The 16,206-nt window shown below is 36.3% G+C and overlaps 1 protein-coding gene across 1 annotated transcript in view; it reads left to right on the top strand.

Annotated features, from left to right (window-relative positions):
* The window catches only part of LOC140278755 (protocadherin-15-like), a 179,919-nt gene that overhangs the window by 33,342 nt on the left and 130,371 nt on the right, over window positions 1-16,206 (top strand). The window contains exons 3-5 of the mRNA XM_072373834.1: window positions 4,007-4,021; window positions 4,332-4,397; window positions 15,831-15,991. Coding sequence (XP_072229935.1) covers window positions 4,007-4,021; window positions 4,332-4,397; window positions 15,831-15,991 — 242 coding nt within the window. The remainder of the gene's footprint in view (window positions 1-4,006; window positions 4,022-4,331; window positions 4,398-15,830; window positions 15,992-16,206) is intronic.

Genomic DNA, 16,206 nt, shown 5'->3' with positions numbered 1-16,206 from the left:
ATGTGCGAGTGTCTGACAGATACGCAAATAGGCTCAATTGTGTTAACTGCATAAAGTGATGTGACTGCAAAACATGTTTGTGTATGTGTGTGTGTGTGTCATGGAGACAGTTGCTAAGCTTTGTTTTTGTGATATTGAGACAAAAAGTCCTGGTCTCAGCTAGCTAAAGCCTACTGGAACTCCATGATCATTCATGTGGTCTTTTGTTGTAGACAAAGTTGCTTCTTTTTTCTTCTTCCTCAGTCAGAATTGTTCCTTTTCTGTCACTCATTGGGCTGCTTAGCCTACTCATTCCACCCACTTATTTAGATAGAATTTGAATGGTAAATACAGAGGTGAACTATTGAGACACTCCAGGTTTTAATGAAAAGGCTTTGCGTGAGTTATAAATCTGAATTTTTTAAAAACTTTTCTTTCATTGAATGCCTGTGACAGCCTTAATTCAAACACTTCTGTCAAAGTTGTTTTTCACTACTCTTTTGCATGGAGTTTCTCATCAGCCTGACGAAAACCTTGTATTAGATAGATTTATATGCTTGCTCATGCAGTTACTTTTTGTGATTATTTTTTTTTCCAGAAACTTTAGAAAACAAGAATTTATGCAGATATATCAGCGATGGAAGAAATGCACAAGTACATCCTATAAGACACTGAAAGAGCATAAGTGCCTGTACACAAGAAACCACGAACTGTTGGAGCTAATTTACTGGATGAAGAGTTATGCCTTTACTGCAATTAACCCTTCATCTTGAGTTGATCGCTGTCAAAAAGAAGGTGAACAACTGTAGCACCTGATTTGATTGCACTGCTCACTGTGTGATGACATTTATTTAATTTTCAATTTTTGCAAATACTTGGAAGCATTTGTTTTAATCGTGCTTAATTAAAAAATAAAATAAAAAAGATTTTAACATAAATAGAGAGAACTTTGAATTAGCACTACCTCTCCTCCAAGTTTAAGAGGTTTAGCTAAATTTGTGTTTATTTGCTCCTTAAATTTACAGCCCAGACGGCTTACTTTTTCATAGCATCTAATTTTTATTATTTGAGGGGGAAATTGGGCTGACAGGTAGATGGGGGGGGAGGCAGATTAGAAGAGACAAGAGGGGAAATAAAGCGAGGGAAGAGAAAGAAGGAGAGACAGAGATGCCCCGTGGAGAACAAATGGCTGGTTAGTAATATATGAGGGGCATTGGCTTACACTGAGGGATAAAAAGGCACTCAAGCAGGGGATACACGTCTGTCATCTGCTGTTCATACACACAGACAGGCCAGCTGGTAGAGTGTGATGTAACTAGTGACTGTTGTTCCATAGATCGTGCACCTTCCTAAGCTGCTAACCCGAGCTTTGCCTTTAGAAAATCCTCACATGGGTGTAATCACGTTCCATCATTTTTAAACATTTTAAACACCAACTTTGTTCAAGTAAAACATGAGACAAAGCTGTTGTGTGAGTGAGTGCATTATTTCAAATATGCATTTTGTGTCTCACCACAGAATGAAGCAGCTTATTAACCACACAAACGTGAGAAACAATTGGCATGTATATGAAATTGGGTTTCAAAATCTCCTTTCAGGCATTCACAGTTTTCCATTAATCTTGTGGCAACTGAATGAGTTGGTGTCATTTGTGAATTTAAGTTTCTTTACTTGCTAGTGGGATTTATGTGACAGTAGGTGGACAGGAAAGGGACTGAGAGAGTGGGGGAAGAAATGCATCAAAGGGCTTCAGGCCAAGACTCGAACCTGGGCCGGCTGCATCAAAGTCGGTCCTTATAACGTATATGTATCCTTTTGAACATGTCACACAGTGATGGTAGGTTAAGATTTGTGTGATCGGCTGTTCAGAGAAATATGACAGTTTGCAATATTAAAGAAGTTCATTGCAGTGGCCCAAACCTTCCTCCGCCATGGCTTAACCTGTGATAATTACCATAATTAGCTATAGCACAGTCTTCTTTCTTTCACACCTGAGCCAATGGAATGAGTTAAAACTGTTTCCTGTGCTCACTATCCACTGAGTCAGCTGCCTTTTATGTTTAGCACAGGGCTGTGGGGTTGGTAGCCTGACATATAAGTTCATGGCAAAATTACATTTTGGAAGAGCTGTGTAACTCTAAGGCCTTGCAGAGTTTTGTCGTGCTCCGGCTTCTTATTTCATCTGACAAACAACAGTAATGTGAGGAGTCGAATTAGAGATTTCAGGTTTTACTGGTATTCTTAATTAATTTACATGAATGGGGAAGATATTCTCTCATAACAACTCTCCACCTGTTTGTGTAATGCAACACATGTGACTCCTCTACACAGCAACAATGGGAGCCTTTTCAAAGCCAAATCTAAGACCGCTTTGTTCAGCAAATAATGGCTCAATTGGCTATGAATTGCTCAATGCAAAGCATAAATCACTGTGAGATTGATTAAATACTCTCTTTTGTACTCTGAAAGGGGAAACTCTCATAAATGCATATACAACACAGCCAGGTGCGAAGATGAGTGTCTGTCTTTGATGCTATAATTACCACTGCGCCTGAACAGTAAATACCACTTGTAATTTAACACCAAAACAAATTTAGTGTCAGGCATAAAGACATGGCAAATATTGGCATTAATGTTTGCACTAAATTATATTATACTGATTAAAAAGTATCTGTATTCATAAGCTTTGATTCTGATATTGTCTTAGTAATACCCATTTATGCCATTTCTCAATTTTTTACTGTATTTCACAACTTTCGTGGTATTTTTTCCTAACTATTCTGAAAGTGATACATAACAAAATTAGCATGTATTTGATATGCAGTATATTAACAGATATTGCTGTGTTTTGACATTTGATGTCTAATATTATTTTTGATTAAATATAAGATCTGAATTTGAATGAGTAATAGCATTGCTTTATTGCTTTAGTTTCATTTTACAGTGCATAACTTTTATTGAAGAGAACATTGTGTAGTTAATGTAGCATGGTTAAGATGCAAAAAGGTTAGCAGGACAAGAACTGAAGTGTTTTTAATCAAGGGATTTTTTTTTTATGCTGGTATGTGTGTTTAAAATGGGTGAAATAGATAGGGGAACTCTAATGGCAATATAGAAAGTTACAAATACTATATGATTATTTCAGAATTTAGGCAAGCTTAAACTGCTGCTCTCTTAAAAAAGGAATATTTATTGTTTCATAGTTTCATCAGCTTTACCACCTGATTTACATTAATAAAAAATTACTACCTTTGGTCTGGTTTAAGGGGTTGCTTTAAAATTTGAAAGACGAAGGGGAAAAAAAACTGTTTTCTCTGCATGATCAGCTGCAAAAAAAAATTCCAACATTTTTAGGTAAATATGGAGTTGAGGGAGGGTTAAATCTTTTTTTTTGGATTCTCCTTTGGGTAAATACTGTAAACATTATAGATGAATGTTGAAATAATCTAATTTGAGTAATGTGTCATAATGGAAAGTATGAGAGAGTTGCTAGGTGAGAGGGAGATAAAGTGTGATCATTGTTGCATGAAGTCTATTTTCTCGGTGAGCAGATATCCATCTTCCAGGCTTCCTCTGAGAGTTTCACAGCCATCCTCAAAACCTGTACTATAATGTCAGCCTGTCTACTGAATGTAGGTAGTCTTGTTTTCATGTATCCTGGCAAGGACAGAGGTATGAAGGAGAACTCATATGATGGCACTCTTCTGTTTTTGAATGGGAATATTTCAAGTTTGCAGAGTTAAGTTGTTTTTTCCCCATAGTAATAGGCTGCAAAACATTCTGGTGTCAGAACAAGCTAAATTCTGACATTTTGACAACTGTGTACTGCGTATGCAAGTACTCACTCCTTAAACCTTCTTTTTGCATGTTATATATTCAAACCTGCTTCATTGATTATCTTTGCCCTTGTGGTCTTTGCTCATTTTTCATTTCTTTTTCTTTTTCCAAATTCCTGTCCCTCCTTGACTGCTATCTTCCTCCTCCCCTTTCTTCCATTCTGGTTTGGTGTGGTTGTCGCTAACTGCAGACTGGCAATATGAGGGTAAGAATGATCACCTTTTCCTTCCTCTGCTAAATGTGTTCAGTCACCATGCTACAGTATTAATGCCTGCTGACAATTCAGAGGTGATTGTAACAGGGTAGATCTTTCCTTAGAAAATAGTTTAGCCTCTCTTTACTTTCTTGCCTCCATTATCACTCTTCCTTTTTTACTGCACTTTACTCATCTTTTTAAACTGATTATTCTCATAAATAATTCAGTGCATTTTATTTTAGTTTTTAACAAAACATTTATTAACATGTATTAACATTAACGTATATCAGTGTAACATTATTTGTTTCCATCTTTCCAGAATGTAAACTCTCTCGGTCAGGTCCTCCTGCTACTATTGTGGCCATAGATGAAGAGAGCCCAAATGGTAAAGTATTAAATATTTTTTCTTCTTGATTCAATGTTGGGTGTTTGAGTTGAGAATGAACTTGGTGTGTTCAAGGTGTGAAAAATAAATGATTATTTCAATATTTATTTTTTTTCCATTTAATTACATTTTTGTTTATGTTCACTTGCAATATTCTATACCATTGTCAAAAATGTACGTCATCGAAAAGTTTTTGTGGAGACGTGACCTGGATGTTTTCTAAATCCTTCCTTTATCAGTCATTTTGAAAAGATGCTGTTACTACAACAGGAGCACAACTTACCTTTCTGAGCCACACCATCCAACTCTTTTCCACACCTATTAAGCAAACCAGTTCATTGCCATAACATGTTTTACTGTGTTATGTTAATTACAGCTTGATGGTCTTTTCCTTTTTAGCAGATGTTGATCAGCATGGTATGTTGCATGCACTCATTAATATCCATTAGGTCTGTAGTAATTGTGTTGGCATCGACACATGAGTGTCTACTAATTTAAATCTGACTCCTGTTGCAGAGGAAATGACATTAGTTCATTCAGTTACCTAAACAGCGATGTATAGGTAGAAACAAAAAAAGTGTTAGTGCATCCATGGACACAAGGATTATTTGACCAGGCACAGTTTTGTTGTATCCACCAGTTGCCTGGCAACATCAAGGTGACAACATGACCTTGGTTTTTTAGTTACAGTGCTCTAATTGTTGAGCCATTATGCTGCCAGGTAGATTTTCTTACCTTTGACATAGCTGGGCGAGCTGTTTCTTCACTTTCGTACTTTATGGCAGACCAAGCCAGCCGCCACCTTCACATTAAGTGAACAGACAGGAAAGAGGGATAGATGTTCTCATCTACCTCCTTAGGTTATGAGCTAGATTGGCAGTGGTGTTGCGAGAGCCCATGTGTTCTAAGGTCAAATTATGGTTAAGAGGTCACCATTCTTTTTATAAGAGGACAATATTTGATTTTTATATTACATACAGAAGTGGTGAAAGGAAAATTAAAGATGATAAAAATTGAAAATGACTAGATTTTTGTGTAGCCAGTGTATATGAAATAGTTGATTTAAAAAGAAAAAGAAGCTTCTGAGTTAGAAAGGTATAGAAATGACCAGCTAATCTTGGAAGGAGATTGGAACGGCATCATTAATTTGACCCTTTATAGAACTCTTTATAGAAGAGTCTCGTATTCAATCTTTGGTCTGCCTAAAAACAGCTGTGAGGCATTTAGAAGCGGTCGATGCTTGGAGAGTAAAACATGCTTGTGATGGACAACATTCATGGTTAGTGGTAGTACAGTAAGTGCTGCAAGAATGGAAATCACTTTCAGTTAATTTTAGTGACCACCATTTAGTTTGCATTAGCTTCAAACAGCTGCTTCAAAGAAAACATATTGGGTCATTTTGGCACTTAAATAATAGTTACTACAGGATAAAATATTTTATTAGAGCTTCAGGACCTTTAAGTCCATCGGATTATCATGATAGGAGACTTTGTCATTGGAACAATGAAAGGGGTTCCGAAAAATAACAGATCCCTTTTATTTATTTAGTTTTCTGCTAGCAAAAATAATTCATATTCTACAATCTATCAGTTTTTCCTGTTCTGCTTCAGGTTGGGGAAACTACCTGTGTCTTGTCAAATAGTTTTTATCTCTTCTTCCTAAATAAGGAGATTTTGGAACTCCTGAGGAATTGGAGACCTGTGGCCCTTTTATGCACAGATTACAAGGTGTTGTCTAAAGTACTTGCTAATAGACTTAAAGTGCCTTCATTTAATACTTCATATGGGCCAAACTTACTTTGTTCCAGACAGAAATATAATGGACAGTCTTTTTTCCATCCGAGATGTACGTGATTTGTGTAATATTGATCATTTTAGTTTTGGCACAATTACTTTAGTTTAGGAGAAAGCTTTTGATAGAGTGGACCATGATTATTTGTTTTCCGTGTTGAGTGCATTTGGTTTTGGGGAAAGATTAATTTAAAAGTTAAAAATTTTTTTTTTAAAGTGAGAAGTTGTCTCATACTATCCCAGTGAGCTGGGGAATAATGCAGGGCTGTTTCATCTCAGGGCAACTTTATAGGTTAGCTATTGAACCTTTGTTACGTAGGCTACAGGATAACCGTGACAGATGACAGTGTTATGTTGGTTGCAAGTGCTTATGCTGATGATGTGAATGTTTTTATTGGAGAACAGGCAGACATTAAGATTCTGAAAAAAGGTTTTTAATGTTTATATGAAAACATCATCTGCAAAATGTGAAGCTGGAAATGGAAATGGTATCTACCTCAGTTGTCTTACAGAGGGTCTGTCCTGATTGCTAATAATCTAGCATCCTCAATGTTTTTGCACTAACTGATAGTTTTCTCTCCTCCTAAAGACCTAATTGAGAGAGAACAATATACTCTTTTATTTCTTCTAGACCAGAAAACTCTGGATATGTGAACCTGCATATTTACTGTCACTAGCAGAGGAAACTCAAGGTCTTATTAACAGCGTGTCCAGGATGTTGGCCTTCAAACAGGCTTCTTCATCACTTTGAGTTGGGGTTTAAGGCTGGACACACCTTGTTTTGCAAAGGGTTTGAAGGCTTGGGTATGACAAACAACTTCTGAAGCAGGTAGAGGCCGATCTTACCAGTCTTCCACCATTTTTTACCTCTGTCCTTGAACATTTGTGGTTTTTTTATGTTTTTTTCTAAAGGATTAGACAGCATTGAGGTTGTTGGAGGTTTTAATTCAGGTTCCACTTTGAGGAGATTTTAGCAGTCTAGATTTCTTCAGTGCTGAAGACTGTAGAGGATGTTTTATGTTTTAAAGAATAGTATCTCAAGCTTGGGTCGGTGTATTCCTTCGTTTCCTTTGTTTCTTTGGTCTAAAGTATTCTGTCAGGAAGAAGCAAGTCAATTTGATTTTTTCTACTAATATACTTATTATATGGTCAACATGGAACAATTGTGCTGAATCTATTGGTTATGTGTGGTTGGGGGGTGATGTTTCAGGTAATATTGAAAACTCAGCTTAAGGTTGAATATACTTATTTTAAATGGCTCCCATAAACCATACTTTATGGGAACTAGGAGATATTGTATGATCCATTTGACAGTTTTTGTTTAGTTTCTTTGTCTTGTGATGAATAATCACTAGTGTTTTCTAATTTTACATTGTAAAAAGGATTACTAAAGAAACCTTTTAAATCTCTGCTCTTCTCTTCTCCTTGAAATGACTAGATAAAGAATAAGAGTTTTTTTTTTTTATGTCTCGTATTTGAGGAGCACATTCAGTCCCCAGAGTTAAGTCAAACTCTTCAAGACCTTCTGAGCTCATTAGTGACTCCTGGTTTGATCCTTGTACCATTTAGACTGCACCGAGGGATCCGAAGAAACAGATTCTTCATTAGGCGTTGTGCTTTATTTCAGGATTTTTGTACACCATATTTTGATTAGGTTATTTTTGAAAAGATCATGTTTTAATTATTCAGTTTAATCTTGACTGTAGTCAGAAGTAAATTAAGGGTTTCGCTGACCCGAAGGAAGAAGGGATAATTCTAAAACTTGAATATGAATTATAGACAGACAAGCAGGTCTGTGTGCTCAAACCACCCTCTTATCTCTAGTTTATAGATTACTGTTCAGAGACAACCTATCATGTTTGACATGCTTGCTTTCCCACAAAGTTTCAAAAGCAGTAGTGAGACCTGATCACAGTAGTTCTGACATTAACAGAGATTAGCATGGCAAAACTAAATAGAAAAGAGAGCATTGCCATCCATCCACCCAGCTGACATGTCTTTATCTGTTGATTGCTTAATACTTCCTTCAAAGCTATCTATCTCCTTACTTCTCCTCTTTTCCTTTCCCCCCTGATCTTCAAAAGCGTTGTGTTGGGTATGCACATCAGCCTGGAACTAGTAACTCCATGCAGGGCTTTGATTTGCATTTCCTGCTTACCAGCCATTTCAGCATTCCATGACAACAACAAAAGTATTATTTTGCCATTTTAGCTGCTTAAAGTGTGATGTGACATTTAATTAACTCTCCTATCTCAACACTGAAACCACTGACAGGTGAAGTGAATAATACTGATTACTCCATGAGAATGGTCCTTAATTGTATAGTACACCAAGTGATGTTCAGCAGGAAAACTTTGAGCCTCAACACTGATGTGATGTTTTAGTTCTTTGAAAGGTACCATGGACCTGACAATTGTTCCAAACCACATAAACGTCTTCGTTGGCCTCTTCTATTTTTTTCTTGCCACATTGGAATGATTTTTCATAAATGGTTAAGGGAACATAACAATTTTTTTTTGCTGTAAGTTCTCTAGCTTTAGGAGATCTCAGTCTGATCAAACATCTGTGTGAAATGCTGCAAAAACAATCCAGTTAATAGAGTCTTTACCGAAAAACCTATTGAATGTATGGATTTGCAGCAAATATTTTTGCCTCAGTGGGTCAGTTGGTTGTGTATCTTCTGCTTTTTTTTTTTTTTTTCCATTTTATTTCGATTATGGTTGCAGACAAAAATAGCTTTTTTTTTCCCATCATCGATTTATCTTTCCACCATTCTTTTAGTCGATAAATAAAAAAAATAATAATAATTTGTTCAATTATTGTCATAATAATTTTCTGTTTAGTTGTTAATTTTTTTTTTTAGATTAGCCAATAGATAATGACCATAACTTGAAATTATTGTTCAACCTATATTGGGCATGGTTGATTATAGCTTGAATCATAATTATGATGGTTTTGGTTCATGATTAATTGAATGATTTAACTGAATATTAAAAACAATATTATTTATTGGTCTTTTGTATTTAAGTTTACTAGTTTAAAAAAAATGATTTTCTTGAACTTAAATTCAACTGTAAATCATCAGCTAATGCCAGTAATGTCAATAATGCCAACTTGCATCAGTGAAAGGAAACTCTGGTGTTGCACAGACAAGACTACGGAGTGTTTCAGATCAAAAATTTCTGTTAATCGTGAAAATTTTTATTTCCTCTGAACAACTCATTTACAAACTGTCTTGGCCATCTTGACTCAATCTGAATTAAACATCCACTGAACCGGGCAGAGTCAGTTTTGCGTTAACAGTAAAGTGTGCTTTTGTGAAAGGGGTGAAATACTTGAGCTTCTTTGCTCTGATGTTGGAGAGGCTCAAGATGTTATCTTTTTTAGACGTTTGTGCATAGCAGTTGTGCTGCTGTTTTTAGGCCATTTTCATAAAGCAAAGAGTACACAGCACCGTTTCTGAAAAATTCCCACACTTTTTTGTTTTGTTGGGGAAGAATGTAAAGCGTTTGATGTGTTACTTATGCTATGTAAAATGGTGAAATGTTGCTGAGAAGTTGTTGCAGCATTAAATATGATATACTATAATATATATATTCATTTATTTTGTGCCTTTGGGACATTTTTAGGCTGAAACATTTGAACAGAGTTTGTTTTTGGTGTCAGGACTATAAAAACGTGATCAGTTGCAATCAGTTCAAATGCCTGTAGTCTGTGAATGAAAAATGAACTACAGATGAACAATAACCAGTTGGAGGACAGAAGTAAATTATGACCTTAGATTTTATAGATAGGAATGCATGGTGGAATTGAGGTCAACTCTGTCACCTCGCAGCAAGAAGGTTCCCAGTTCAAATCTTGTTTGCATGTTCCACCTGTGCATGTCTGGGTTCTCCTCAGTTACCCTCGCTTCCTCACAGTCCAAAACATACATTTTTCCTGGATGTACCCTACCTTACCCTTGATGTCTTTGAAAATTTGTCTTAAGTTTGTTTCTATCTATCATAACTAAAAGTTGTTATAGTTGTGGCTCATTTACACATATAAAATTACCAGTTTTGAACTCTGTACTAATACTGCCTCACCATCAGTGTTGTGAGTTTCCTCAGTCTTCCACATGTTTATACTTATTGGTCAGTTTCCAAACAGATGCAAACATTTTCATTGCAAGTTTGCTTTTATAAATCCCAACTTTCTCAGAAAAGGTAAAACAAATAAAGTAAAGTAAAACAATAAAAGATTAGACCCCAGAATACAAGAGGACTACATTTCAGCTGATTAAGTTTTTTTTTTTTGGAAAAAAAAGCTTTGTATGCATCTAGAGTAACCTGATAAGTTGCATCCACACCTTGACAGATGTTGGTCTTCTCCAGCTCAAGTTAAACACACTGGAGCCAGTCTTTATTATGAATTTTTTATAGGACTGGGGGACAGAAATGGTCTCTGAGCAGCCAGAATAATGTGCCATTGTAATGCTGCAGCCAGGAACTAAATAGAGCTTGTTGATGCGTCCCACCAGTTTGTGTTTGATTACAAGTATATTTTAAGCTGAAAATTACATTGAAGAGTAAGTATTTAAGTCTAAGTACTGAGGTACTGGGAAGTTCAGTGTCATGCTCCCAATAACATACTGTGATTAAGCTGTCAAATGTCTTTTGACAGGACTGGAATAATTTGGAATAGATAAACCAGTTTGATACTATTTACATTCTAATTTGTTGCAATTCAGTGTATTTGGCTCTGTGGTAGCTTGCTCTGTCATTTTAGACTATCCTCAGTATTTTAACTAAAGGGTAACACTAAAATTGAGACTTAAAAGCTCCAATTGATTTAATGAGACATGAATATCTAAATGTTTCATTCTTGCTTCAGTATCTGAAGCATCCAAATATACAGGGTTATGTAAATGCAGTAAAAGTTTGATTTATATAATTCATGTAGCATTCTTAAATAATTCTAACAGACTGTAGACATGACAAATCAAGATTTTGACATATGTAAAAAATATGTATACATGTATGTATACATGTATGTATACATATATATATGTGTGTATATACATATATATACACAAATATGAATAAATATATGTACCATCTGTACTGAAGAACTGAATAAGCCTTTCGGATGAGAAGTGAAACATCTTTAAGGTCTAGGAAGTCGTCCAGTTGCCCCTATTCAAGCTGTTGTTATTACCATGAGCAGGATGACTGAGAATCTTCATCACCATCAGTGTTTGAAGTAAATGTTCAAGTATAATTCTTTTAATGAAATATTTGTTGTTCATCTCATGATATGTCTCTCTTTCATCCCTTTGGAGGAGCTTGTGATACGAATAACCCTTTTTTCAAATTAGTGCAAATGAAAAATAAATCACAGATGTTATAAAGAATAAATGCAGCATGTCAGAAAACAGTGTTGTGAGTCCAAAACAAGTGTTGAAGTTACAAATGATAGGTGGCAAACTGAATACTAGACCTTGAATTTATTTGAAATTATAGTTCTTATTTTTTGCAAGCCTACTATTGAAGTATCGCTGAATAGAGATCATTTATGTCTACCTTCAACTCTTCTTTGTGCTTTTGTGTCCACCCCCATTTCCTCCCCCTCTAAGAGCTCAGGGAGGAGGCTTATGTGATGACTACTTTTCAGTCAATGGCTCATTCCTGGATGAACCACTAGCAGCATGGTCACATTCAGTTAGGCATCCTGTACAATCACCATTAATGCACCATCACATTGTAAATTTTTTATCATGTATCTTCTGTTTTCTTTATTTTCATCATTCTTTCTTTCAACCCAATCTCCTTTCACCTCTCTTATTTTGCTTTCTTTCTCATTTTTTTGTTCTCTAATTGCTTTTTGTAATTTGTCCTGGTTTCATTTTACTTTCTGTGTTGCTACACACATACATGGGTCTTTGTATATGCACTAGGGCAAATTTAATCAGGTGCTGAAGAATGCAATATTCAGTCACAAAGTTAGATAACTGTGAAAAGAGCCCATTTATATTTGATGGTCTACAATATTAAATTAGACACAGTAAAACAAGGTGTTGGCACTATCAGTCTCTGTCTTTTTTCTGTGCTTTCACAAGACAGACACAGAAAAAAACGGAACGAAAGATGGTAAGGAAATAAACTCCTGTAATGAATTCCATTTTCTATCCCATCTCTCATAAAGAAACCAATTTTATTAAATTTCCTTATTTATTTCAAATCAGCGAATCACAGCAAAGCATTTGAAATGGTTTCCATGGTAGCACAGAAGGGCATGACCCAATTTGATGTCTGGGAGATCAGATATGAGATTGTACAGTGTATGTGTACACGAACGGTTGTGTGCGCATTGACAAACAATATGAAGTGTTCTGCCATGTAGACACATAAACTCAAGCAAACACAATCCTGCTTGGCTCTCAACTTTTAGCTGTTTTTCCACATCTGAATGTGTTTCGTTATCTCTCTTTTCTAATTATTTCTGATTTATTTATCTCTTTCTCTTAATTTTTCTATCTCAGTCTCTAACTCGAAAACTCACACACACCCTTTTCTGAGTTGATCCATTGGGCAAGTTGCAAACCATTCATTTTGTTGGGGGGTTTTCGTCCATATCTATCTATTTTGTGTGCTAGTCTCTTTTAAGGGGTTAGATGCCACGTGAAATCTATTAAAAGTTTTGCTTTTCATCCACCAGTCTATTTGTTATCACGTGTAAAGACACATACAGGCACATACAGAAAATTATGCCTGCAGTTTAAAAGCCTGCAATATGTGATAATGTGCTGAAAGATGGGACACAATGCTGTTTTCCATTAATAATTCAGCGTGTAAGGCCCGGTAATTGGTCTCTTGTGATGTGAAGTAGTACAGAGTCAAGCATGCACAGTTTTTAGTTATTTTCATTCTGAAATATTTCACGCACTTCCCTACTGTTATATTTCCAATGAGGTGAAAAGACCCGTGATGGGTAATGGCTGTATATTTCTACACATATGAGCATGACAATTTCACCAACTGTAAGTGAAAATACAGATGAACTCAGACTTATTTGCCTTTGAGCATTCAAGAATGCTTTTGCTTAAAGTAAGTGTCCTTATTATATGTCGCTTTCTTTTACTGCTTTGGCTTGAAGTGCAATGGGAATGCAAAACTTAAATTATGTTAAGCATTCGTAGGAATCTTAAACTGCCTTTAGAGTTGTGAAATGTACATCCAATCCAGAGCACTCAGTTTGGACAAGCAAGGAGGAATTCTCATGGAGGAGCCAAGTTAACTGCTACTGAGAGCCGGGATAAAACAAGAGTACATTTTTGCCGTGTAAAACAACTGAAACCTAGAAGACTTTATTGCAGTTCAACTGCAATAAAGATTGTTTTTTACAATGCATCACACTTGCATCCGACCATTGTTTAAGTTACCACTATTTTCACTTTTGCGTTTCTTCTGCATTACCACGTGCACTTTGGCTACCTGACGGCTCCTTCATCTGATCAGCTGTGTGCTGATCTAGTCCCACAACAACTATGAGACGGTGGAAATGAGTGATTGCAAAATCTGGTGAACAGGAAGTCGCTTTATTGGAACAACCTGAAAAAGAGCATACATGTACCATTTGGTGGACTCAGCTAAACTAAACTTATAAAGAATTATTAGATTCTCTTTTTAATTTTTTAGTTTGTGTGTACTTGTTAGACAGTCCGGTCAGTTGAAATGGCAGATAAAGCAAAAAGGAAACCATTTATCCATTTTTCTATTTTACAGTTTGATATACAGTCTTTATAAAAAGGGCTTAAAGGGGAAACTCTGGTATTTTTAAACCTAGACCTTATTTCTGGCATAAAAGATGTTCATCTACTCACCGAGAGCAGTTCGGTGAAAGTCGGCGTCCTTTGGAAGATATTTAGATTCCTCGAGATCCATATAACGGAGTGAACAGGGCTTAGACGATGCAGCCTCTAAATAAGGCATTATCTGTCTTTATTTCACCAGTACTTTAAGACGAATGAATGAATGAACGCGTACTATTGCGCTGTTAGTTCATTGCTGCGATGTTGTTGTTATTGGCGGCTATCGGGGGGCTTATTGAGGGCTTTCTACACACTCGTCTACTGGGATGACATCATTAACGCCCGCCGCTGCACCACAGCTCATTCACTCCGGTAAGGACGTCCATCGTACTCAAAGTTGTCATCCATGTTGCCAAAATCTGATAAATATCCTGCCATGTTGCACTAAACTATCAGTTACAAACTACGTGTGAAGTTAGCTGACTGTCACAGAGCACAGAGTAAATAAGCTGTGCTGCAGCAGTCTAGGTTTAAAAATACCGGAGTTCCCCTTTAAGTTCTTATGATGATATTTTATAGCAATGTCACGAGAAGAGAGCAACACAGAACAGAGCTGGGCTCCAAGAGACAGGGTCAGACAGTCTTAGGTTGGTTTGTTGCTATTAAACGTGGAGCCTTTTTACATTTAGAATTGTAACAACGTAGAGACGACAGTCTTGGCACTTTTGGTAGTTCTGAGTGTTGAAAGACCCTTGCATCTGTTCTAAGAGAAACACTGTTCAGATTCTGTGAGAGAGGTGAAAGGATTTCAATGAGAAAGGCTGAGACCTCAAAGACCACAGGAGATCAGAGCAGATCGAATAATAATGAAACCATTGTGCCCTTCAAAATTACTCTTGAATTTTGTTTTTATTTCCACATCCACTGTAAAAACTAACTTTAGTCAGGCCTCTACAAGAATATTGTTGGAGTAGCAACACTGTTAAATTTTAAAGAAACACTATAGACAAGAATGTTTCTCCCTCATCCTCTTTGTTCTCTGCAAATACACGTCTTGTCATTTTAGTCATGAGGACAATGGCACACTGTAGAGCAGACGCTGCAATTTAATCTGCAGTTGAGTATTCATTACAAAAGCTTGAAAGAATATCATGGGGCCAAGACCAAAGCTGCAAAAGGCAAAGAGCACATTTAAAGATTCCTCTGCTTTTTTGACTCCACAGATGGCACCATGGCTATATCGCACAAATAGGCAAAAACTCTTAATCTTTTTACTCATTGACTCTTAGACTTGAAGACATATGCTTGCTAAGCACAGGAGATCTTGGATCTGCCCACAGTTAGACTGATACATTGATGTGTTTATCTGATGCAGTTTCTGTTATTTGGCTCCATCTTGCAACATTTCTTGCATTTCCAAACTGGTTCACCATAGATAGCTGACTGTGTGCAATTAATCAAGTAGTTAAATATTGTTTTCCCATTAGTTCGCGTTGTAGGAAAATCCTTGTATATGGATAACAGAAAAGCCTCAATATCTGGACTGCCTTAATTAAATTTTCCTCCGTTTTACATACTCTTTCCTCTTTCTGCATGTTGCGTGGCTCTCCATCTCATTCTCTTTGACTTTGGCTGTCGATCTACATGTAATTTCCAGGTATATAATTAATTGAGAACATGAAAAGAAAGAAGAAAAAGAGTGGTGGGGGTGGGCGGGGTGTCCGTTTGAAGTTTTTTTGGTTCGTTTCCATTCATTAATAAATGTGATCCAGGACCAAATAGTTTGTGTATTTTGATTTAAAGTCAGAAGTTAAACGAATAAGACATCATTTTTTATATTTTATTTCTTTCCAGGAACATTGTTGGTGGAGAACATGCAGATCAATGGCGTAGCTGAGGGTCCCGATCGTACCATCTCTTTGTCCCTAAGAGACAATCGTGACTACTGGGTGATCCTTGATCCTTCCAAACAGGCTCTTTACCTAAACAGCACTGGACGGGTTCTGGATAGAGATGTAAGCAAACTCATCTGTTTTATTCAAGCCTTGTCTAAAATCATGTTGTTCTGTCTTTTTGCCTTGTTAAGCATTGCTAATGGGAAGTTTTCAGACCCTGACAAGTTTTCCATATTTTGTGACATCTTAAAACTCATCTTGAAATAGTTTTCTCCTTGATTTATAAACAATTTTCTACAATCACAAAGCAAAGACGGATTTTGTTATATTTTATT

The sequence above is a fragment of the Leuresthes tenuis genome, unplaced genomic scaffold (genome assembly GCF_036924035.1).
Source record: "Leuresthes tenuis unplaced genomic scaffold, fLeuTen1.0.hap1 SCAF_20, whole genome shotgun sequence".
NCBI lineage: Eukaryota > Metazoa > Chordata > Actinopteri > Atheriniformes > Atherinopsidae > Leuresthes > Leuresthes tenuis.
Note: the sequence above shows the minus strand (reverse complement) of the source record. Positions and strands in the feature narration are given on the sequence as shown.